General features: G+C 37.3%; 2 protein-coding genes across 12 annotated transcripts in view; both read left to right on the top strand.

Moving 5' to 3' along the window:
* Window positions 1–26,646, top strand: part of PGAM1 (phosphoglycerate mutase 1) — a 1,080,404-nt gene that overhangs the window by 534,404 nt on the left and 519,354 nt on the right. The window lies entirely within an intron of this gene.
* Window positions 1–26,646, top strand: part of LCOR (ligand dependent nuclear receptor corepressor) — a 164,332-nt gene that overhangs the window by 73,991 nt on the left and 63,695 nt on the right. For 10 of the 11 annotated variants that reach the window (XM_050802833.1, XM_050802835.1, XM_050802839.1 and 7 more), the window contains 2 exons: window positions 9,303–9,368; window positions 9,707–9,786. In XM_050802833.1, the coding sequence (XP_050658790.1) occupies window positions 9,303–9,368; window positions 9,707–9,786 (146 nt within the window). Of the gene's footprint in view, window positions 1–9,302; window positions 9,369–9,474; window positions 9,487–9,706; window positions 9,787–26,646 lie in introns of those variants that run through there. The other variant, XM_050802841.1, reaches the window with a different exon arrangement.

Here is a 26,646-nt window from a genome sequence, read left to right on the forward strand (position 1 = left end):
AATATGGTAGTAGGAGAGACTGAAAAGGTAATTTGGGTCAGAACCTATAATGATCATGCATGGCATCCAGAAATTTGAAATCTTCACTGTTGTCAGTGGAAAGCTATCAAATGTTTTTAAAACCTAGAAAGAATGATGCTTTAGCAGCAGCATGAAGGGTGGATTCTGGTGGTAGAGATGGTGGTGTGGGGGAATACTAAGATAAATTAAAAATTAAGAGATGTTATTAATAGGTAGTATGATGAAATGAAAAGAGCCTGGGCTTTAGAATCACAGGCATGGTTTTAAATCTAGGTATTGGCTTTTGCAGTTGAGAATGAATTGGCTGCTTTGATTTTCAGTTTTGTTTTGTTTTGTTTTGTTTACATGTTCCAGGTAGTAATAGTACTTGTTTTACAGTGTTCTTCTGAAGATTTTGTTATGGGCATGAAGCACCTGCTGTAGTGCTTGCCTGATACCAAATAAGGGTGCAGTTAATGATAACTGTCATTATTATTAACATGAGTGACATTTATAATTGTTAAGGTAAAAAATAGTGAAAACCTGAATGAATTTAAGGATGGAAAAGAGAGAACAGATTGGGAAGAATCTTTCTGAAGTAAAATGAATAGGACTCAATTACTGGAATACTTGGTGATTTATGGAAAGAATGGAATTGTGACTGACTAAAGTGTTACTCTATCTAACCTGAATAACTTGGGGGGAAGGTGTTCGTGATGCCATTTTCCTGGTAAGGAATACAGAATACAGGAGGAATCTGTGATTGAGATGAAGGAAAGGAGTAAAATGATTTTGATTTGGTGGGCGTTTTTAGGTATTTAGGAGATTTTGGTGATAATATGAAGTAGGAAATTAGAAATTTGGTCTTAGGGCAAGAAATAAAGGATTGGAGAGTTATAATTATCTGCGTAGTGGTGGAAAAGCATGTTAATTTTGACTCTTTGACTAGAATTCTAAATATCTTAATGGCAGGGCATATTTTTAAACATAACCCCTGTATCCCCACACTGCTGAGCTCTATGTAAACACTTGATTAGTTCTTATTAAATGTGAGATTTAAAAAATAATATCCTTGATGGCTTTGTGAATAGAAAAGATAATGCAGTTACTTTGATTTTTAACTTTTAAATGTTCACTTTATTTAAATTTATAAACTTAAAACGTAGTTCTCTCTAACTACGGATCTTATTCTGTAACTAATTTTAACAAACTTTTGAGAAATATCTTAATTTAACTTCTTAAAACATTTAAATCTGTAAGTGTAAATTAATTTTCTCTGTAACTATTTAATAAAACCTTAGCTACTTAAGTAAATCTTGTAAATCTAATATTTTAAAATTGTAAATGTAAACATTGTTAAGTTTTGTGAGTATTCTTATTCAGGATGCAAACTTAGTAAAATTTCAGCTTAAAATCATAAAGTCTAAATCAGCTATTCAAGTATACATTTTAAATTAGAATTACAAGACTGGGTCTACTGGGCCAGATTTTCTTAAAACATTACAAATATATTTACCAAATAGGCATAAAGTATCTATTTTGTAAACAGCTTTATTGAGACATAATTTACATACCTTGCAGTTCACCTATTTTAAGTGTACAGTTCACCAATTTTTATTATAGTCACAGAATTATGCAACCATCACCACCGTCTAATTTTAGAATATTTCCTTTAATGCGAAAAGAAATGTGTTGCCCATTTGCAATTATTTTTTCATTTTCACTCAGCCATAGGAAACCACTAATGTACTTTCTTCTATCCATAGATTTGCTTTTTCAGTACATTTTATATCAATGGACTCATAGTATGTGGTCTTTTGTTTCTGTCCTTTTTTCACCTAACACAATGTATTTTGAGACTTATTCATCCATATTATAATTTTATTCCATTGTATGGATATACCACATTTTGTTTATCAGAGATTACCTCTTAATATACAATACTTAAAATTTTAGTTCTTTTAAATCATCCTATACTTGGTTCTTTTTTTAAAAAAAGAAACCTGAAAATAAGTAAATGAATCTTTTGTAAGTTAGACAAAAATGCAATAGAATAAACCCAAAGAAATGGATAATTGAAAAAAATTAGAGCAAAATTTAATGAAATCAGTGATATGATAGAGAAGATCAAAGTAGATTTTTAAAAGAAAAAAAAATAAAAAAGCTGATAGGATTGATCAAGGAATAAAAGAAACAAAAATAGTACGAAAATGAAGACTGACCACATATTAGAGAGTAAAAGACAAGGTATTTATAGCAGCCTGCCATTAGTTTTTATATAAACAGTCTTTTCCCTTTTCAGGAGATCTTTATTCCCAATCATATTTTTCTTAATGGAACTACTTTGGATAACCCTTACCCCCCCCCCCCCAGAGTGAATGGCTGTTCTACTTCCAAAATCAGAGAATATCTGTAAATGTCTTTTATCAATATTCATAAGCAACACATTGTCTACATTTTTCCTCTAGGATTTTGTAAATACTGCTTCATAGGCTTTTTTTTTTTTTTTTTAAACTTTCTTTTTTCTGTTTTAAGAGTTGGGGTCCGCCAGGCACGGTGGCTCACGCCTGTAATCCCAGCACTTTGGGAGGCTGAGGCGGGCGGATCACGAGGTCAGGAGATTGAGACCATCCTGGTTAACACAGTGAAACCCCTTCTCCACTAAAAATACAGAAAATTAGCCGGGCGTGGTGGTGGGTGCCTTGTAGTCCCAGCTACTCGGGAGGCCGAGGCAGGAGAATGGTGTAAACCCAGGAGGCGGAGCTTGCAGTGAGCTGAGATCACGCCACCTCACTCCAACCCGGGTAACAGAGCAAGACTCTGTCTCAAAAAAATATATAAAAAGTAAAAAAATAAATAAAAAAAGAGATGGGGTCTCCCAGTGTTGCCCAGATCAAACTCCTGGACTCAACCAATCCTTCCACTTAAGCTTCCCAAGTAACTGGGACTACAGGTGTGTGTCACCACATGCCATACCCAGCTCTCCATAGATGTTTAGCATTTACATTTACCAGTGAAATGACTGGTAGTCTAGATCTCTTTCCTCTTATTTTAAGTAAAATTAAATGAAATATTTTCCATATTTGGAGCTTGTAAATTTTTATTGTTGAAATTCAGATATTTTACCAGGAGAGTCTACATGTGTAGCTTCCCCTCCAACCCCCAGTTGCTGCCCCAGTATTTCATGGAGCCCATCAGATAAGAAGACTCAAGTCAGTAATCAACATTAGGAAGTTTTTGTTTCCTTTTCCTTCTTTAAACTTTTTTTTTTTAATTTAAATTTTTAAAATGTTCATTCTTTGCCTTCTCTTGTTCTAAAAATCCTGTTTTACAGATATCGCACGTCTGCCCACCTCATCTCTAATCTTTTTATCATGATGTATGTGTCTTTGACACTTTACTATACAATATTAGGGCATTTCGTCTTTCCTTCCTTCCATCCGTTCCTCTATCCGTCCGTCAGTCCACCTTCTTTCAGTGGTCTCGCTCTGTTGCCCTGGCTGGAGTGCAGTGGCGCAGTCTCGGCTCACTGCAGCTTCCATCTCCTGGGCTCAAGTGATCTTCCACCTCCTTGGCTCAAGTGATCTTCCCACGTCAGCCTCCCAGGTAGCTGGGACTACAGGTGTGTGCCACCACCCTGGGCTAATTTTTTTTGTACTTTTTGTAGAGACGGAGTTTTACCATGTTGTCCAGACTGATAGTAGGACATTTCTTAAGTTGATTTTCTAAATTGCTATTTTGTTGTGTATTTTTCTACTTAATTCTGTTTGGTAATTTTAGTAATTTTTCTCCTTCCCCCAAGCATTTGTTGTCTGCTCTTTTATTCAGAGCTCTTTACTCTTTAAAAAAAAGGGAAAAAAAAAACTATTCCTCCCTGGCCTCAATAAAATTAGTATGTATAATTTTTCTTCAAGTTCTACTGTTTTTGTCTTCATTAATTCTGTTTCAGTTTGGGCCCATTAGTTGAGATTAAAGTGCTACTTCTCTTTGGTATATCTGACCAGGTTTCGTCATCAGTTCTTGTGCTGGGTAATTCTGAGAGTGGTAAGTGAGCCAACAAATAGGGTTCATCATAGTGCATCATCTGGGAGAATGTGCTCAGGAGGAGAGGAAGGATTATTAATGAATGTAGTTCTCTAATAATGAAATGAATCACCAGGGGTAGTAAGGGGAAGAGAAGCCTGAATGGTCATTGTTCATTATCTATAGAAGTTCATCTGGTCTTTGATTTAATAACACACTGAGATAGTTGGAGTGTCAATTAAAAAGAATTGATTACCTTAATTACCTTGGATAGAATATAAAAGATTGTATAATCCAGTGCTCTAAAATTATTACCACAATTACTATTGTACCAACCCAGTACTTTCACTTTGTGACTGACTTGGTATGAAGCTCAGTGTGGTGGTGGCATCAAGTCACACATTCTGAGTTTTAAGCAAACAACTCCAGATAATATCATTTGCCTCTTTGTTTATTAGGACACTAATTGATTATTATTGCCAGCAAGCACTTTTGAACTGATACTTTGTAAAATATAATACAGTCATGTGTTGCTTAACAATGGGGATGCATTATGAGAAATACATCCTTAGGCAGTTTCATCATTTTTCAAACATTGTGAAGTATACTTTCACAAACCTAGGTAATATAGCCTACTACATACCTGTGCTGTTTGGTATAGCCTGTTGCTGCTAGCCTACAAACCTGTACAGAATATTACTGTACTGAATACTGTAGGAAATACCACCATTGTCACACAATATCATTGTCACACAGTGGTAAGTATTTGTGTATCTAAACATAGAAAAGGTACAGTAAAAATTGTCACACCTGGATAGGGCACTTACCATGAATGGAGAGTGCAGGACTGGAAGTTGCTCTGGGTGAGTCAGTGAGTAAGTGGTAAGTGAATACGAAGGCCTAGAACATTGCTGTACACTACTGTTGACTTATAAATACTGTATACTTAGGCTACACTAAATTTATTTAGGAATAAAGTAATTGCAGTCCAACATTACAGTGGCTATAATCACCAAGCAGTAGGAATTTTTCAGCTCCATTATAATCTTATGGGACTACCGTGGTATATGCAGTCCATCCTTGACTAAAACATCGTTATATGGCACATGACTGTACTTTATTGAAGATTGAGCAGCAAGCTCAGTATAAGCTTGAGTACAAGATCCAGGGGACCTTGATGTGGAAATTGCTCATTTTCTGGTATATTCCTACATTTCCTTCAGCACCTCTCTGAAACTACTAGTCTCTATACTGGTTATCTCAGGAGAGGTTCCCAAGACCCAGAAACTATTTTTTCATTCTATTAATTTTTTTCCAAAAGAACAGGCTGTATTGGTGACCTTAGTTAGCTTTGTATTTGATATATTCCTATTCTTTTACTTTTTATAACCTGTTTTCCCCCTTTTCATTGGAAATGGATTGTGATTTAGATTGAAGGGGGAAATTTGTGGGAGAGATTAGTCTTTTATCTTCTGTTTTCGAGAGCTGTGTGATTAAATCAGAAGCTACTCAGACATGTGAAGCCTTCCTATAAGAGAAACATTGTTCCTATAAGAGAAACATTGCTTCCTAGCCTTACTGGAGCATTAATTCTGCTTGAGGAGATAAGACATAAATGAATAAAAGAAAAATGAGAACATAGGGTTTAGATAGCCTGTGACAAATTTTATTTTACAAAATACTTGAAAAGACAGTGTCTTGTAAATGGCAGAAAGCAGAGAAAATATTAGGCAACTGACTTTTATTTAAAATCAAGCAACAATCTGAGAATTTTGAGGATGAGAGAACTGGAAACTAAAGATCAATGAGGGCAGGTAACATGTCAGCTCAACACTGCCTGTTGAACAGTCCCTGGCAGATGACAGACTCTCAGTTAGTATATGTCGAATAAATGAATATGTATTTGTTGAACAATTTGAAGATTTTCTTGAAGGAGAGAGATACTATATTTGAGCAGAGGTGAGATGCAAAGGCTTGAGAAAATATTAGGAGGTAGGAATGATCACTGAACACAACAGAAGACCATCCTGACCAGAGCTGTGGGAGGAATGAGCAGGAAAGCTCTGGTAAGTAAGCCAGCTGACAGTAGGTAGGGTCAAATTATAAGCAGTTTTGATTGCTGAATTAGGAAGTTGGGGTTTGTTCTTTAACCAGTGTGAACTTTGAAGAGGTGGTGGCATCATTGAAACAGTGTTTTAGGAATAGCCTGAAGACATGGGTTTTAGGAATAGCCTGAAGACATGGTGCAGGTTGCAGTGAAGAAGAAACGAGATTAGCCTTGAGACTAGTTGTGATGTTGGATAGGACTTCTTTCAAAAGTAGTCAACTTCCATAAAAAAAATTTTTTTTCTTTATATGTGATGTGTAAAGGTAGTTTTTAAGCCCTAGTGATTGAACATAACGGCATGGCTGTCTTTTTCAGTACTTAGTTTTCCATGGCATTTTGTTATTGAACTTTCTGGCTTTTCTGTGATATCATGGTATACATTTTGAATGTATTTGTTCTTCCCTTATTTGCCTTTTGTTAATGTCAAGCATAGCACACCAGACATTCCCTGTTGCTATGCAACTGCTAAATTCAATATTTAATATTAATAAAACTGAGTGGCATTAACATCCATTGAATAGAGGGTAGCAAAATATGACTTTACAGTATCTAATCAATAATATTTGTTAGGTTTAATGTATTGTTGCAGATATGAACAAAAGAGGAGTGACTTGTTTACAGTTGCTATTTTGAGCAAAATTAGTTGTGATTAAATCTTTGTGTTTATGACCAGATTTTTTGTTTGCTTTTGTTCTTTCTTTGTCATTGCTTTTTAATCTGTGACTCAAGTTTTTGTTAGTATTATTGATCTTCTGCCCAATTTTCTTACATCAGATTCTGTTCTTTTTTAACATTTTTATTTCCTAAAGCTTTTATTTGCATTTTTCTTTCCTGGCATTATTTCTTGCTATATTTACTTTTTTCCTTTTCAAGAATTTATGCTCAGCCCGCAAATTTGCAATTTGTTACAATTTTATATAAACCCAGGTGAAAGAATACTAGATTTGCTCTTCAGGATAAGACCTACTTAATAATTTCCTTTAGCTATTTGCAGTGTGTGTTTGATGCTTGCAAGGTGTTGAAATACTTTATTATTTGTGAAATCAGATTTTCTTTTGGGAGGGTAGGTAGGAGGGCTTAAGAATTGGAGATGGACTGTGGGATTTATTTATTTTTTTAAGTCAGATCGTTCTGAAAATAACTGATCTCTAGGGCCAAGATAGACAGTATCTAGCAGTTTCTTCTCTTCTCTTACCACTACCTACCCACTCCCACAACGCTACCCCAACCCTTTTTCCTCCCTAGTGTGGAAGAGAGGGGACCATAGCAATTTAGTGGAATATATTTTAATTTTAGTAGGTAAATAATAAACAGACATAGATACCTCCCATTTGTTTGAGTGGGTAGTTTGATTTTGTTAATGTCCTTGGAATAATTTTGATGGGAATTAAAGAGAGTTGGAAAACAATTACTCCCTAACAATAAATGAAAAATCTGGAATCTAGGATGTATCATATAGTATAGAAAAACCAGCTCTCTAATTACAGTGTAAATAACACAAACTAGAGATTACTGAAAATTATGGCTTAATACTAAGGCAAAGAAATCCCTTACATTACCATCTTCTTATAGCCAGATACACAAAATACCATTTTCAGAGGCCATCATTTCTACCTCCTTACCTTCTAAATCCTTTTCTGTGGTTGTATTTGTGGTAAAGAATTGATAACATGTGAGGGGGCCTTATGTATCCCGCAGGATGTAGTATTTTAATTTGAGTGGTACCTTTTAAGCATGGGAGTGCTTTTTAACAATTAAAATTGCAAGCCCCTAGGTGACAGATTATGTTGCAAAATACACAGTGCCCCTAGCTACTAGGAATTCAGTAACACTTTTTATATTTACTTTATTGCAGTAACAGTCCTATGCATTTGAAAAGTAGTATGTATACTGAATGCACAAGACATTAATTTCTTCCCAAAGGCCACACTGAGAGTGCATATGGATTCATAAGACTCCTTGTTTGTAATAACCATTTGAGTTCCCAGTGAGGTCCATGGCACACATTTTGGGAACCACTGCTTTAATGTGTTATTTCTGGTATGTTGTATAAAGATACAGTCTGATTCCTGCTCTTGTTTTCCTCCTTACTTTCTTGACCCATAAAAAATTGCAAGATGAATCCCAGCACTTTGGGAGGCCGAGGCAGGCGGATCATGAGGTCAGGAGATCGAGACCATCATGGCTAACACGGTGAAACCCTGTCTCTACTAAAAATACAAAAAATTAGCTGGGCGCGGTGGCAGGCACCTGTAGTCCCAACTACTCAAAAGGCTGAGGCAGGAGAATGGCGTGAACACAGGAGGTGGAGCTTGCAGTGAGCTGAGATCACGCCACTGTACTCCAGCCTGGGCAACAGAGTGAGACTCCGTCTCAAAAAAAAAAAAAAAAAAAAAAAATTGCAAGATGGTGAAGATATTTTCAAATTGTTTATCATTCAGTAGATCATCAGTATTTGAGATAACAAGCCAGAAAAAAAGTTTTTGATTTTTTTCATTTTCTACTTCTTTCACACTGGTAGAAGGACATAATAATTTAAACATTTGTGTACAAGTATATATATATATATTTTTTGTATGTATAATCAGTGGGGGTTTACATTTATAAAGGAACCAGCACATAGTTACTGTGGCAGTGTTAAATAGTTACAAAAGTCTTTTAAGTCTTGTACCTTCTTTACAAAAGTCTTGTACCTTACGTTTGTGTGATGTAGTTTTTCTCAGTAAAGATTTCATAAACTGTTAACTCAAAATCTGTTGTCTCAATTGGTATTTTGAAAAATGCTATTTAGATTATTTTAGAAAGTTGTGAAAAATTTGAAGCAGTTTTTGACTCATTCATTGAGAAAAGTACCTTTTAAAATGGAGCCTGAGAGTTTGTACAAAGAGGTGTTTGGGATTTTGTAAAATGATTAGAGAACCTGTGGATTTTCATTCCTTCATTGGTCTTGTTCTTGAATGTGCTCAGAATTTGTGTTGAATGTTAATCATTGACAGAAATGCAAATGCCCCTTTTAGATTTGTCATTGACACTCTTTTTCTAAGCATCCCTTTAATAGTAATCCAGGATCCTTGAGAACTGGAAGAAAACATCATCTTTTTTTTTATGCAAAGATTATTCAATACTAGAATGAATATTATTATGGTAATGGATTTTGTTTTTATCCTTTCAGGGTTTGAAAGTATTCTTGAAGGGCTGTTTGGACCTGCATTATTAAAAGATCTCAGTTTATTTAAAGGTATTCAAAATATTTTTGGTATTTCAAATTCTTCCTGGTGCCATACATGATACCTTGGTGATTTAAGCCTCAGTCTCCTTTTTATTCACGGTTTCATATGGATTAAAGTTATATTCATGTAAGCATCTTTTTGTGTTCACTTGATATTGTTGATATATGTATGAATAATGTATTAACTAGTGAGCAGTTAAGACTTAAGAATTTTAAGAGTTAAAAATTTTAAGACAAATATGGCCTAACTACTTAGGTTTTTGTTAAACAGTATTTTTGAAATTAATTCTGATTTATTTTCTGAAAAATTCTCTTTTATGACTATTAATTTGTTACTATTTTTGCAGACTGTGAACCTGAAAGCATTTCTGATTGGACTTTTGATGAAAACTGTTTATTCTGTTGCTTGAGAAGAGATAAAGTAAAGGTAACTAAGAAGCTTGTGAAACTTTTATTTAGTGTAATATTTTAAAGTTTTCATTTTTTAAAACATTGTATTACTTCATTGGAGGATTTGTAGGAAAAGGAAGGTATGGTTTTATACTTACGAAAGAGTTTGATAGTAATCCTGGGTTTTGCAATTTAAATTATTTCCATCCTGTTGAGTAGCCTATTAAGAAACCTATATCCTACAATGCATTTGTTGTTGTTGTGGGATTTGTTTGTTTGTTTGTTTGTTTGAGACGGAGTCTCGCTGTGATGCCCAGGCTGGAGTGAAATGGCACGATCTCGGCTCACTGCAGCCGCCGCCTCCTGGGTTGAAGTGATTCTCCTGCCTCAGCCTCCCAAGCAGTTGGGATTACAGGTGCCTGCCACTACGCTGGCTAATTTTTGTATTTTTAGTAGAGATGGGGTTACACCATATTGGCCAGTCTGGTCTTGAACTCCTAACCTCAAGTGATCTGCCTGCCTCAGCCTCCCAAAGTGCTGAGATTACAGGCCTGAGCCACTGCCCATGGCCCGTGCATTATTTTATTTATATACTTCACTAGGCAGAATAATTAATTAGGTCTCAAACTGTTGTGTTTATTTGAAAATGAAATGTGTGGCAGTTCATTAATGGGAGTTATTTTTAGCACAAAAAGAACAGTAATGTAGATCTGGATCAAGCAGTTGCTAATTCATGTAGATTTGTATACTGTGGTTCTACTTTAAGACACTTCATAACATCTGCGCATTAATGCTGTTATTTTCAGTTATATAAACCGACTGAACCTTTGTGTATTTGTTGTTTTATTGCTTTGTTTTATACATAAACAGAATTTTGTTAGAAAACATTTCACTTGTTGGAAATACTTATTAATAATGGTTTACTGTCTTTTCCTTTTTTTTTCATGGTACATCGATTCTCTGTTTTAAAGCCTTGGGAACACTTTCTTCTGCCCTATACACTCTTAACGTAAATCATTGACCAGATTTTATCAGTTTTTCCCTCATAATGAATTTCATTTTTTTTCATTTCCACAATCATTACTATAGTTCTCTCTGTTTTCTTCAGTCTCTTAAATAGTCCTACAAGGTTAAACTCCTCCCAACCCTCACCCCTTAAATGGTATAGAAATGTTACCTTATGCTTAGTCTTTGATGACTTTCTCATTGTCTTCTGGATTCATTAACCTAACAGTGCCTCAATACCCTCCACATTTTAATCCACTTTTCTTTCTAATGATGTCCCACTAGTCTTCTATACAGTTTTCTTTCAACTAAGCTATTTCTCTATAACTAGAAATTCCCTTCCTTTTACTCTTAAGCACCATCCTTCCTCTGCTTCTATTGCTGTTTCAACCTTTCACACTGTTGTCAATATTATCTGTGCAAATTACTTGTCAGTTAATATTCTGCCTTATTTTGTTCATCCTTTTTCATGTTTGAATCTTTTGTTCCTAACTACATTGTCAACTGCTAAAAACTAGGCAGACCATACTGTATGCTTCCTTGTACCCCTGCATATAACCATTATATCACTATTTGTATTGGCAAGTTGTTTTAAAATTTGAAAGCCATCGTGTAGTCAACTTAAGTGCTTCTTAATGTTCTTTTATGGCTTCTTTTTCTTGTTTTCTACATGAAAAAGTTGTTGCTCTGACTATTTGGAATGGTCTGTTTTTGTTGAATTGAGGAAGAAAGTGTTTTAAAATTTAATCTGTCTCCAAAAAGACTAGAAAAGAAAGCAACATTGTTTTGAGTTAAACTTCCAGTGAAATTGAAGTTCAGAATTTTAAACTCTGTGTGTGTGTGTGTGTCTGGTGGCTCTTTATTGAGCAGGCCATTTAATAGGAATTTTTGAAGAATAAAAAGAAGAAACAGTTACTAATTTTTTTTTTCAGGTTAGGATAAGGAAGAGAGCCATTCTATGCTTGGTAGTTGTATATAGTATATTCTTGTAATATGATTGAGAGTTTTCCCTTGCTGTATGAGGGTATAATATTATATGAATTTTTTTTTTAAGAGACAGGGTCTCACTGTGTTGCCCAGGCTGGATTAAGTGATCCTGCTTCTTCAGCCTTCCAAGTAGCTGCGACTACAGGTACACGCCACCACACCCAGCTTGTGTGAATATTTTTAGAAGAAAATACAGATAGAGAAAGTCATGAAATGGTGAAGCACTTAAAACAACTGTTTTACTGTTTGTAGCTCTATAGTTTTTAGTTGGTTTTCTAAATAGAAATAATTTTTCCATTTGACAACTCAGCTCGTTCTGGGAAAGCTGTTTTTCTCCATTAGATATTATTTCCTGTCTTTGGCATTTATTTTCGGAGACAGTCATACATCTGTAATGGAAAATAGGATAAGAGAAACCCTATATCATGTGAATTGTCAGATTTACAGTATTTCTTCAGTTGTGTTAGACTTAAAGTGTTTGTGTTGGAACTCTTTGCAGTCACTTGGAGCATCTTGTCTGAGAAGAACTAGAGTCTGGAAATTAAATGTTTTTTTTTTTTTTTTTTAGAGATTTATTGTATCTGTTGGATTGAGGCTTGCATTTTAAGGCTGGCTTAAGATTCTAAAATAGAAGGAACTATCTGGAGAATATGGTAATAGCCAACAGGTGGCAGCATAGAGCATGGTATTGGAAGCTCGAGTTTGAGATTGGCATGGTGAGACAATCTAGGTAGTATTTGGAAAAGCACTTAGAAATATTGACCTGATATTTGGGAAACAGCAGTTATACATACTTTTAGCTAGTTGGATTTTCAGTAAATGCTAAATCTGTAGAATGGATAAAGCAAATACATTATTTATATTTACCTTTAGAAATATGTAGGTGAAAAATCTGAAGTAGCCTCCTTGGGAAGTAGAATAGGGATTCACCTAGAGATTAGGAAAATTTGAACTACGCTTCAGGATCCTACGGAAGTTAGAGAATGTAATTTGTAAAGGAAAGGTAGCTAACATGTTCTGAGCATTTACTATGTGCCAGTTATTTTTACCTGCTCCATTTTTGGAGACAAGGTCTTGCTCTGTTGCCCAGAGTGGAGTGCAGTGGTGCAATCTTGGCTCACCGTAGCCTCCGCCTTCTGGGTTCAAGCGATTCTCATGCCTTAGCCTCCCAGGTAGCTGGGACTACAAGCGTGTGCCACCATGCCCAGCTAAGTTTTGTATTTTTGGTAGAGACAGGGTTTCACCATGTTGGCCAGGCTGGTCTTGAACCCCGATCTCAAGTGATCCGCTCGCCTCAGCCTCCCAGAGTGCTGGGATTACAGGCGTGAGCCACCACGCCCTGCCACTCCTATTTAATCTTCAAAACAACCCTATAAAATTGATTAAAGACACCCTAGTTTTCTAAATAAAGAGGTGGAAAGGGTCAGAGATGTTCAGTTATGGGCAAAATCACATAGCTGGGATTTGATGCATGTTTTTAGAATATATGCATTTTGTTAACAGTAGGAGCAGGAACATGGAAAGTGGAGAGCAAGAATTAAGTAGGCCTTGGAATTCAGTTGGAAAGAGGGAGGGAATCCTCAGTTGCAAATTTCTCAGTTGGAAAGAGGGAAAGTGTATTTGAAATGACCAATTATAGCTGTGTTAGGAATCTGTGAGTGAATTACTGCCTGCCTGCCTGCCTCGGTTACCTACTTACTTCTTTCCTTCCTCCCTTTTTCTGTTTTATGGGCATATAAAGTAGGCACTCTAAAATATTTATTAAATGAGTGACTAAGAAGTCAGGAGGCTTAATAAACTTGGAAAATTATAATAATAGCCGTTTTGAGTGTTTTTACATATATACACAATTCTCTGTGTACTGCTTATTCATGAGGCTTTTCTTTAACTTTTTTTTTTCTTTTTGAGATGGAGTCTCACTCTGTCATGCAGGCTGAAGTGCAGAGGCATGATCTCAGCTCGCTGCAGCCTCCACCTCCCTGGTTCAAGCAATTCCCCTACCTCAGCCTCCTGAGTAGCTGGGATTACAGGCGCATGCCACCATGCCTGGCTAATTTTTTTGTATTTTCAGTAGAGACGGGGTTTCACCATGTTGGTCAGGATGGTCTCGAACTCCTGACCTCAGGCAGTCCACCTCAGCCTCCCAAAGTACAGTTACAGGCGTGAGCCACTGCACCCGACCTTCTTTAACCTTTCTTTAAGCTTCAAATTTTTAAATTAATTTTAGCCTTATAAAACAGTTGTAAAAATTGTAAAAGGAATTCCCGTATATTCTTTAACCAGATTCTCCAAATGTTAGCGTGTTATATAACCACAGTACAATTATAAATTCAGGAAATTAACAATGATACAATAGTGTAATCTGCAAACCTTTGCAAATTTGCCAGTTACCCCACCAGTATCCTTTATCTCGTCCAAGATCCAGTCCAAGATTACAGTCTGACTGATGTTATATCATTCTTCGTGCATCATGTCAGAAAGCACATGGTGATATTTACTTTGATCACTTGGTTAAGGTGCTGTCTGCCTCTTTTCTCTAAGGTTTCTTTTTTTTTTTTTTTCTTTTTTGTAGCTAATGGATACATTGTTGAGGGAGGTACTTTGAGATATTGTAAATATCCTCTTTTTAAATTATACTATTTTTTTATCATCTAATTTTAGCATCCATTGATGAACATTGGCTGAAAAAAAATATTACTGTGGTGTTTACCAAATGATTTTCTATTTCCATTATTTCTTCTACATTTATGAGTTGGAATTCTATTGTAAGGAGCTTCTCTCTCCCCGTTTATGTTGTTGTTTTAATATATCAGTACGAACTCATGGATTCTTATTTCATTCTGTGGATTATAATTCATTACAGTCCTTGTTTACTTAGCAGTTCAGATTATCCTAGGCCATTTAGAGCCCTTTGAAGTTGCCTCTTGTGTCCTTTTTGACATCTTTGTTTTCTTTAAAGCACTTTTTTTTACTTTTTGGCATGAAAAGATATTCCAGTCTTAACATGTACTTTCCCTGTCCCAGCCCTGGATTTCTCCAAAGAACTCTACTTCCTTTTAATCAGAGAACTGTATAAGAATTCAAGGTGTGGGCACTAGGTGTACTCTTGGTACTAGAGTGTCATTGCTTTGAAACATGTATGTTTACTAAAATACACGTGTATCTATGTTATTTTATATATCAATGAAAAACCATCTAATGAGATTTTTTGATTACAGATATGTTGATAGTATGAAGAGCTAATCCAGTAGTAGAGGGTCGGGGAGACATGGGAAGGAAGAGAAATTACTTTTAGTAGTTAATTCCTAAAAACGGACTGCTTCAGTGATGAATCTGTTCTTGTGTATGGCTGGGATAGAGATAGCTGTTGTAAAGTACAGATAACATGGATGATTCACTAAGGATGATGGGAGTGTAGGATGTTATACCAAAATATAAAATTAGTTTATGTACTTATGTTTAAGACTAAAGTAAGTTCAGTATTTGATTGGCATATTAGAAGAATGTTTTAAGAAGTTAGAACTTAAGGCTGGGTGGCTCACGCCTGTAATCTCAGCACTTTGGGAGGCCTCAGGCAGGCAGATCACTTGAGGCCAGGAGTTTGAGACCAGCCTGGCCAGCAAGGCAAAACCCCATCTCTACTGAAAATACAGAAAAATTAGCTGACTATGGTGGCCCATGCCTGTAATTCCAGCTACTTGGGAGGCATGAGAATCGTTTGAACCTAGGAGGTGGAGGTTGCAGTGAGCCGAGATCGTGCCTGGGCAACACAGAAAAACTGTCTGCAAAAAAAAGAAGGTCGAACTTGATCTGTGTTTTTGAAGAATATGTAAGTCTGGATGAGCAGAGATGAAAGGTCACATCCTGGTTGGAACAGGGCATTCATTTTTGGAAGTAACCAGTGATATGGTTGAAGCCAGATAACCTTTCAGTGCCCAGCTAGCTCAGGAGTCATGTAACTAGATCTTTTTCACTGTATCAGCATATTTTGCTGAATGTTTCTTAATTTCTTCCAATTCGTGAATATGCATTAAGTTTGATTATATCCCTTTAACATTTTAGTTTTTATTGCATTTTATTTTGTTTTGAGATGGAGTCTCGCTCTTGTTGCCCAGGCTAGAGTGCAGTGGCGCCATCTTGGCTCACTGCAACCTCCGCTTCCCAGATTCAAGTGATTCTCCTGCCTCAGCCCCTGCAAGTAGCTGGGATTACAGGTGTCCGCCACCATGCCTGGCTAATTTTGTATTTTTAGTAGAGATGGGGGTTTCACCATGTTGGTCAGGCTGGTCTCAAACTCCTGACCTCAGGTGATCTGCTTGCCTCAGCCTCCCAAAGTGCTGGGATTACAGGCGTGAGCCACCATGCCTGGCCTTTATTGCTATCTTAATACATTGAATTTTTTTTTTCCCCAAGCCAAACTGTATCCAGCTTTATTAAAGATACGTTCGATAAACAATTGTAGTATTTCAGGCAGGACATGGGCAGACAGTCATTAACAGTATAGAAGAACTTTCAAACTCCCTTCTTCAGTGGACTACCAAAAATCAGAAAGCCACTATAAAACCGAATGAAGTCTTCATCTGATGCTCTAAATGGGGAAAGTTTAGAGTGAGGGTTGACATTTCACATTTAGCATGTTGTTTAACAGCTTTTCAAGAGCTGACCCAGACTTTAAGGAAGTGAAATGAAAATGGCAGTATTTATCTGAAGATCCACAATCTAGAAATGGAACCACTGCTCTTTTGAGGGGTGCCATCACTGGAAAGTCCAGATTGCCTGACACACTGGTAACCAATTATTGGGGGTCAGGTCCCAACAGATGTCTGGATTTAAGGGAGTTAAGTCTATGCTGACAGGTGGAAAGGAAGAAGAAGACATAAAAATGCATTTGTTTTTCCATACCACAGGCTTTTGTGCCATGGTGCCCACATGTATCAAAGTCAGGGAATCCCGCCTCCTGGGAGCCAAGAGGAAGTCTCTCAAAACTAGAAGGGAAAGGTGTTTTCCCCGCAACAGTCCAGCTTCGGAGACATTCTATTAGTGGCCTGTGCCCCTTCCCCCAAAAGCAACAATGAAGTATTCCATGTGCTCACAGCATAGCTTAAAAAAATATGTAAGTGAGTAAGTCGGGCACGGAGGCTCACGCGTGTAATCCCAGCACTTTGGGAGGCTGAGGCAGACGGATCACAAGGTCAAGAGATCAAGACCATCCTGGCCAACATGGTGAAACCCTGTCTCTACTAAAAATACGAGAAAATTAGCTGGGCGTGGTGGCATGCGCCTGTAGTCCCAGCTACTTGGGAGGCTGAGGCAGGAAAATCACTTGAACCCGGGTGGAGGTTGCAATGAGCCAAGATTGCGCCACTGCACTCCAGCTTAGGGAGAGAGCGAGACTCCATCTTCAAAAATAATAATAATAATAATATAAAACGAAGCAAAACAAAATTCTGCATTTTTATGAAACTTGGTAAAAAATAGAATTTCAAACTATACAGTCACCAGAAGTACAGTTATCAAAAATGCACACACTTCACTTGGCATCTGCAGCACCTTCAGCTTTCTGTGCCTGGTCTGATTTGGCATTTCCCATTTTCTGCAGAGTTATTCCCCTCCTTGCCAGCATCAGCTTTTCCCTTTTTCCCTTTTTCCCTTTGTGTACCTTCTCTCCCTCCTTTGCAGGGCCCTTTGAGGCTTGGGCTCTGGCTTTGGAGGAGCAGGGTTAGCAGACAACCTCGCAGATCTCTGTGATTCGTCCTTCACCTTGGCATTATCTCCTCTAGCATCCCCTTCAGCCTTTCTCTAGGCATATTGGCGGTGACAGCAGCAGGATGTAGGTGCTGGCCACGGGATGCAGTGGTGCGTGGCCTTTGGTAGTCCAAGGGTTGTTCTCACATCTTCTTCACACTGTTCCCATTGAAAGTTTATATTAAGAGCAAGCAGATGATAAATCTAGTTGTTACTTTTATATTGTATTCTCCAAAGTGTATTTATGTTGAATATGTTACTTTGGGCATATTCATACCTGCTCGATGTGACTTGCCTGTCATCTTACACCAGAATACCACAAATCAGTAAGTATTTACCTGTGATATAAAAGGAACTATGGAAGAAAAATTTCAATAAGTTTCTATGTATTAGGAGTGAGAAAGAAACATGAGATATTTAAAGAAGGTATATATATATAAAATTTATTATTATTATTTTGAGACGAAGTCTTGCTCTGTCGCCCAGGCATACAGTGGCACGATATTAGCTCACTGCAACCCTCACCTCCTGGGTTCAAGCAATTCTCGTGCCTCAACCTCCTGAGTAGCTGGGACTACAGGCACATGCCACCGCACCCAGCTAATTTTTGTATTTTTAGTAGAGATGGGATTTCACCATGTTGGCCAGGCTGGTCTTGAACTCCTGACCTCAAGTGGTCCGCCTGCCTTGGCTTCCCAAAGTACTGGGATTACAGGCGTGAGCCACTGTGCCCAGCCTGTATATGAGATTTAAATAGAATGCAGAGTTAAATAGATATCACATATTAATACATGTTAATTAGGTGCTCAGTTAATTGTCCAAATCTAAATTGCTGGGTCTAACCTTGTTGTGTTTCCAGATGTTTGGTATAGATTATTTAGAAGGATTAAAGAAAACTGCTTGATATGAATCAGTGCTCAGTAAGAGATTCCATGAAATATCAAAGAGTTTATTTTTTCTCCTCCAATTTGTAGAGTTGTTTGCAAAACAGGCAAAGAGAAATTATTGTTGACTGCTCTGTTCAGTTTTATGTGGTCAGAGTCAATGAATAGACTAATCATTTGGCAAGATTATTAAATGTCTGGTTCTGTGTTTGGCCAGAGAGGATAACAAGTAAAAGACCTGGTCCCCCCTTGTTTGTGGAATATTGGGGAAACTGGGTGGCAAAAGCAGTTAGACTTGTAATCTATAAGGAGATTTAAATCATCTACCCTGTGCACCCAGAACCAGAGTTCTCATATAGGCAGGGAACATTAAAAGTAAAATCCGATGCTCATTCCCATATTTAGTATTTTAGAGACAGTGGCTAATGCAAGAAAATATAAGTACGGTAGCAGTTTGAGAGGTGCAGTAGATGACACTGGAGTTGCTTAATCTAGAAGATAGAACTCAAACTGAACCTTAAAAGGATCTGTGTGTGTTTTAGAATGGTTTGGTAATTGTTTTTAGAATGTAGTATAGAAGGATTTACAGCGAGAAAATTATGGGAGGGTCTTACAATAATTCAGAAAATGAAACTGTTCTAGAGTCATGGCTGTGAAGATGCGTAAGGAAGAGATGTGCGTAGAGAATCTGGAATGAAGAATTGTCGAAGCTTAGTGATTACGTAAATACATAAATGAGGGAGAGGAAAGTGATACTGATATTAGGCTTCCACCCCAGATGGCTTGGCATGATGAATTAAAAGTCAATTAGAAGTCAACAAGAGAGAAGGGGAAGTTTTGGTGCAGTGGCCAGTTTTACGAGGAGAGAATGGAGATAGCTCAAAGCATTTTGAGGTGAGAGTGAACATTTAATTGGAAGTGTCCAGTAGATAGGATTGTGAGAAATGAGTTGAAATAAAAGGTCTGGGGTGAAGATATATTGGAGAGGGTTTCTGAAAACATGTGATTGGATTATTTGAGCAAATGAAGTTTTTGAGGAGTAAAGCACAAAATACTGAGTTTTATAGAAGACCTTCATTTTAGGAAGTAAGGATCAGATTAAAAATAAGACAGAGTCATAAAATAAATGAGTTACCCATTTTGCATCAGTTATCTTCCTGGCCCCATACTCTATAATGACTGGGGGGATGGATTGTCATGTTCGTCAAACTAACGTGGACTCCTGTACCATTTCCCAGAATGGACCTCAGATGGGTTGAGCAAGTACCCTCAAAACATACTACAGTGGGCTTTGAGAGAATAGGTTCTCAAGAATTCTGGTTGTGAGGGACAGACTATAAGTCTGACAGCATTGATGAATATGTGGGTGTTGGTGGGAGTTAAGAAATGAATATACACTACTAGCTTGAAAAGTTGCAGTGAAAGGAATGATGAAAACAGCACCATAGAAGAATAGGCAAAGGATTAAAGATTTTGGGAGCTAAAGGGGGAAGCTTAAGTACTATACTCATAGAAGAAGCTGAGAGGAAGAAATTAAAACTTAAAAGGAGGGAACAGTTGGAAAAGGCAAGATTGTAAGAGATATTAGTTACTGAACATTGGTAGGAGATTCCTACTGGAATTAGAATACAGTCAGTGTAACTTCAGGAGTTACAGTTGGTAGGAATTAAATGAGGCATGAATGCCTGAATATAAGAACCGTGGCCAGCTGACTTTGCACTCAGAGTGACTGGTGAGAAACTCTCAGATATGAAATCAGTGTTTAACACAATAGTAAGGTGGAATAGGCCGTAGTAACTGTACTCCTCTCATCTGCAGCGCTGTTCAAAGTTTTCTATATACCAGCAACATAAAAAGTAAAGTTTCAAGAAAAATAATAAGATTTCCTTATCTAGCAGTGAGTTTTTAAGTATAAAAAACTACTGAAGTCTAGATATTAAACAAAATCTTATTTTTGTATTTTACATTTTGTCATTGTAAAGACCATGAGGCAATTGGAATGTATACACATTGAGGTACCTTTCAACTCTAAAATAATGTGATTCTCTGAAAATCTGTTTTCAATAGCTTGATTAAGGAGATTCTTAGATTGCTTAAGGAGATTCTTAGAATTAATCAGTGATTTGAATAAGTTTAGAATATGCCTACTTATATAAAAATTTGGGTTAGAGTTACATAGAGCCTCAGTGTTTCATTTGAATGCCTTAACAGAGTCAGTATTTTCTTTCTTTCTGCCCATGAGTGTAGGTCTCACTTTTTTCTCTCCTTTCTTATGAACTGGTATTTGCACATTAGACTTTCTTTGTTCTTTCCCCTCGATTATGAGAGCTTGTATTTGTTCTGCTCTCTAATCCCCCGCTCCCCTTTTATTAGGTCTCCATCTTTTTTGAAGTTATTTGCATTTTCTTCATGGATTGTACCTTTTTATTTTTTTAAATTACAATAAAATATACATGACACCATTTACTATCTTAACCATATTTAGGTGTACAAGATCAGTAGTTAAGTACTTGCATTGTTGTGCAACCAGTCTCTAGAACTCTCTTCATATTGTAAAATTGAAACTCTTTGTCCATTAAACAGTAACTCCCATTTCCTCCTCTCTCTAGCCCCTGGCAATGACTATTCTACTTTTTATCTCAATGAGTTTGCTTATTCAAGATATATGAGTAGAATCATATAGTATTTGTCATTTTGTGACTGGCTTGTTTTGCCTAATGTCCTTATGTTTTTCTATATTGTTTTATGTGTCAAAATTCCTTCCTTTTTAAAGCAGAACAATATTCCACTTACGTATATGTCACATTTTGTTCATCCATCCATCAGTGGACCCTTGGGTTGCTTTCACCTCTTAGCTGTTATTAATATTATGAACTTAATCATAAAGAAACATCAGAAAAACCTAAATTGAGAGAAATTCTATAAAATAAGTGTTCTAGCCGGGCGCGGTGGCTCAAGCCTGTAATCCCAGCACTTTGGGAGGCCGAGACGGGCGGATCACGAGGTCAGGAGATCGAGACCATCCTGGCTGACACGGTGAAACCCTGTCTCTACTAAAAAATACAAAAAACTAGCCGGGTGAGGTGGCGGGCGCCTGTAGTCCCAGCTACTTGGGAGGCTGAGGCAGGAGAATGGCGTGAACCCGGGAGGCGGAGCTTGCAGTGAGCTGAGATCCGGCCACTGCACTCTAGCCTGGGCGGCAGAGCGAGACTCCGTCTCAAAAAAAAAAATAAAAAATAAAAAATAAGTGTTCTACCCTATTTAAAAAATGTCATTGTCGTTAAAAATAAATAAAAGGGCTGGGCCCAGTGGCTCATGCCTGTAATCCCGGCACTTTGGGAGGCCGAGGCAGGTGGATCACCTGAGGTCAGGAGTTCAGCACCTCAGGTCAGCCTGGCCAACATGGTGAAACCCCGTCTCTACTAAAAATACAAAATTTAGCCGAGCATGGTGGCACACACCTGTAGTCCCAACTACTCAGGAGGCTAAGGCAGGAGAACTGCTTGAACCTGGGATGTGGAGGTTGCAGTGAGCCGAGACTGCGGCACTGTACTCCGGCCTGGGCAACAACAGTGAAACTCCATCTCAAAAAATAATAATAATAAATAAAAATGAAATTAAATAAATAAATACATAAATGGTTGAGGAACCATTCTAGACTAAAGGAGACTAAAGAGTAGTGGAAATCAAATTTAATGAGTGATGCTAAATTGGATTTTAAACTAAGGGAGAATATAAAGGTCACTGGGGTAATTGGTAAAATTTGAGTAAGATTCATATATTAGTTAATATTGTATCAGGGTTAACTTTCCTGATTTTGGAAACTATGTAGTGTGGTTCAGTAAGCAGATATCCTTGTTCTTAGGATAAAGGGAAATACACACTGAAATATTTAAAAGTAAAGAGGTCTGAGGGGTATGATGGCAACAACTTATTTTCATATGGCTCAAGAAAATGCCGTTTTGTACGCAGTAATTATGAAAAACAAAAAAGACTAAATAATAAGGCAAATATGGCAAAATAACAATTTGTGAATCTAGGTGAAGGGTATATAGCTATTTTTGTAGTATTCCTGCAACTTTTCTGTAAGTGTGAAATTACTTCAAAATAAAATAAAATATTGTAGTCTGTTAAGTGTGCAATAGCATTTTATATAAAGAAACAATGTATGTAACTTAAGAAATGCTTTATTGTTGAAAAATACTAACAATTATGTGAGCCTTCAGTGAATTGGAATCTTTTTGCTGGTGAAAGGTCTTGTCTTGATGTTGACTGCTGCCAACTGATCAAGTTGTTGGTTGCTGAAAGTTGGGGTGGCTGTGCAATTTCTTAAAAGAAGACAACAATGAAGTTTGCTGCATGGATTAACTTCTTTTCAGGAAAGATTTCTCTGTAGCATGTGAGGCTGTTTGCATTTTACCTATACTTCATTCAAAATTGGAGCCAATTCTCTCAAACCCCACTGCTGCTGTATGAACTAAGTTTGCTTAATATTCTATATCCTTTGTTGTTATTTCAACAGTGTTGACAGCATCTTCACCAGGGGTAGATTCCATCTCAAGAAACTACTTTCTTCAAAACATGATGTAGACTCATTTAAAAATAAACCACTTTTTTTTCCTCATCTATAACAAGCAACTCTTTATCCTTTCAAGTCTTGTCACGGGGTTGTAACAGTTAAGTTACATCTTAAGGCTCCACTTCAAGTTCTCTTGCCATTTCCACAATATCTGCGGGTCCTTCCTCCACTGACATCTTGAACTTCTCCAAGTCATCCATGAGGGTTTGAATCAGCTTCTCCAAAACTCCTGTTAATATTTATATTTTGTTCTCCTCTCTTGAATCACGAGTGTTCTTAATGGTGTCTAGAATGGCAAATCTTTTCTAGAAAGTTTTTAATTTACTTTGCCCAGATCCTTATAGCCTTGCAAAATGTGTTTCTTAAGTAACAAGACTTGAAAGTCAATATTACTCTGGGATACATGGGCTGCAGAATGGGTATTGTGTTAGTAGGCATGAAAACAACATTAATCTCCTTGTACATCTCCATCAGAGCTCTTGAATGACCAGGTGGATTGTCAATGAGCAGTAATATTTTTAAAGGAATCTTTTTTCTTTTTTTTTTTTCTGAGCAGTAGGTGTTAACTGTGGACTTAAAATGTTCAGTAAACCGTAATATAAACACATGTGCTGTCATCCAGACTTTGTTGTTCTGTTTATAGAGTACAGGCAGTGTAGAGTTAGCATAATTCTTAAGGACCCTTGAATTTGGGGAATGGTAAATGAGCATTGGCTTCAACTTTGGTCACCACTGCATCAAACTTTAACAAGAGAGTCAACCTGTTCTTGAAGCTTTGAAGCCAGGCATTGACTTGTCCTCTCCAACTATGAAAGTCCTTGCTGGCATCTTCTTCCAGTATGAAGCCTTTTTGTCTACATTGAAAATCTGTTGTTTTGTGTAACCACCTTCATCAGTGATCTTAGAGTGATCTTCGGGATAACTTGGTGTAGTTTCTGTATCAGCACTTGCCACTTCACCTTGCACTTTTGTTATTATAGAGATGACTTCTTTCCTTAAACCTCATAAGCCAACCTCGACTAGCTTCCAGCGTTTCTTCTGCAGCTTCCTCATCTCTCAGCCTTCATAGAATTGAGTATCTGGGTTAGGGTTTGGCTTAAGAGAATGTTGTAGCTGTAGTGGTCTTCTATCCAGACCACTCAGGCTTTCTTCATATAAGCAATAAAGCTGTTGTACTTTCTTGTCATTTTTGTGTTCACTGGAGTAGTGCGTCTGATTTTCCTTAAGAACTTTTTCCTTTACATTCACAAGTTGGCTAACTGACATAAGAGACCTATGTTTTGACCCGTCAGCTTTCAGCATGCCTTCCTCACTAAGCTCAATCATTTCTAGCTTTTGATTTAAAATGAGAGACATGCAAGTCTTTCTTTCACTTGAACACTAGAGGTCATTGTAAAGTATATTAACTGGCCTAATTTCTATTGTTTTGTCTCAGGGAATAGGAGGTCAGAGGAGAGGGAGAAAGACAAGGCAACAGGTGTTCAGTGGATCAGAACATACCTAACATTTATTAGTTTAGTTCACCATCTTATACAGGTGCAGTTTGTGGGACCTCAAAATAATTACTACAGTAACATCAAAAATCACTGATTAGGAATCACCACTATGAAATAATAACCATTAAAAAGTTTGAAATATTGCAGATATTACAAAAATGTGACACAAAGTGACCACATGCTCCTGGGAAAATGGCACTGCTAGACTTGGTTGACAGAGGGTTGCCCCAAACCTTTAATTTGTGAAAGACACAGTATCTGCCAAGTGCAATAAAGTGAGGTGTGCCTGTATTTTGTGCCATTGATCTGTATGTCTATCCTTACACCACTACCCCAGTGTCTTTATTATTATATCTTTATATGTAGAAATCTAGTAGTATGAGTCTTCTAATTTTTTTGTTTTTCAAACTTGTTTTGCTAATCTAGGTCTTTGATCTTTCTTAGTTTATAAAGATTATAATCATCTTACCAATTCTTGAAAAAGTCTTTTAGGATTTTGATTAGGATTGTATTGAAACTTAAATTAATTTAGAAAGAATTGGCACGTCAGTAGTAGTATTTGAGTTTACATAGTTTATCTCATCTGTATTCATGTTTAATTTCTCTCAGCAGTTATTTTATACTGTCATTTCCCTTCAACCCAAATAACTTCCTAAAACATTTCTAGTGGCCCTGAGAGAGAGCTACTTTAAATTGTGGAGAAAAGCGTAGGGTCAACTTCTGTGCTTTCAGTGGGGCCGCTCCAAAATGCAGGTGTTGCCAATATGATAGTATTAAGAGGTAGGGCCTTTTAAGAGGTGATTAGGCCATAAGAACTCCTTCCTTCTTAATGGAATTTAAAAAGGGACTTGGTGCAGTGCTAGGCTAGCTTACTTTCCCTTCTCTGCCTTCTCCCGTGTGAGAGTGCAGCAAGAAGGCCCTCACCAGGCACTGAATGCTGTTTCCATGATCATGGAATTCCAGGTTCCAGACTGTGAGAAAATAAGCTTCTGTTATTTATAAATTACTTACTCTCAGGAATTTTGTTATAGCAGCACAAAATGGGCTAGACATACTCCATATTTGAAAATATATTTTAGATATTTTATAGCCTTTCCTAGAAAACATAATAAAGGCTCATATTAGATAATAAAAGTATATATTTGTAAAGCTTTTACTGTTATTACAAATTATGAGAAATATTTTTAATGTTATTATTAAAGCTTTTCCTGTTGGAAAATATCTCAGCCCATTTAGTATTGTATCTCCTCCGCTGCTTTGGGTGATGGATGGTGACACCAAAAAGCACTGGTAGTTTTTTTTTTTTTCTTTGAAATGGAGTCTCACTCTCTTTCCCAGGCTGGAGTGCAGTGGTGTCATCTTGGTTCACTGCAACCTCCGCCTCCCAGATTCAAGTGATTATTCTGCATCAGCTCCCGAGTAGCTGGGACTACAGGTGCACACCACCATGCCTGGGTAATTTTTTTGTATTTTTGGTAGAGATGGGGTTTCACCATGTTGGCGAGGCTGGTCTCAAACTCCTGACCTCAAGTGATCCACCGCCTTGGCCTCCCAAAGTGCTGGGATCACCGGCATGAGCCACCGTGCCTGGCAGCATTGATAGTTTCTATAGCTCTTTTTCTCTCTGCTTCTCCCTACCACCTTCCACAATTCCCTTAAAAGAAATGACTTGGGCCAGGCGTGGTGGTTCATGCCTGTAATCCCAGCACTTTGGGAGGCCGAGGTGGGCAGATCACAAGGTCAGGAGATCGAGACCATCCTGGCTAACACAGTGAAACCCTGTCTCTACTAAAATAATAAAAAAAAAACCTAGCCAGGCGTGGTGGCGGGCGCCTGTAGTTCCAGCTACTCGGGAGGCTGAGACAGGAGAATGGCATGAACCCGGGAGGCGGAGCTTGCAGTGAGCTGAGATCGTGCCACTGCACTCCAGCCTGGGCGACAGAGCGAGACTCCGTCTCAAAAAAAAAAAAAAAAAAAAGAAATGACTTGAAGGATATTGGGACATGGGACACAAAGTAGTGCGTCTACCAGAGAACATAACAACCTGAAGATAGATGACCTACACTTTCCCCTGAAAGCTGTATACAAAATTAAATTTTATATGCAAACATATATAAATACATTCTTCATTTGTTTCAGCAGCAGCAGTTAGGAAGTAAAAGAAAAATCCTTTCCATAATGACAGGAAAAAAGTAAGATAA

Source organism: Macaca thibetana, chromosome 9 (assembly GCF_024542745.1).
Source record: "Macaca thibetana thibetana isolate TM-01 chromosome 9, ASM2454274v1, whole genome shotgun sequence".
NCBI classification, from domain to species: Eukaryota; Metazoa; Chordata; class Mammalia; order Primates; family Cercopithecidae; genus Macaca; species Macaca thibetana.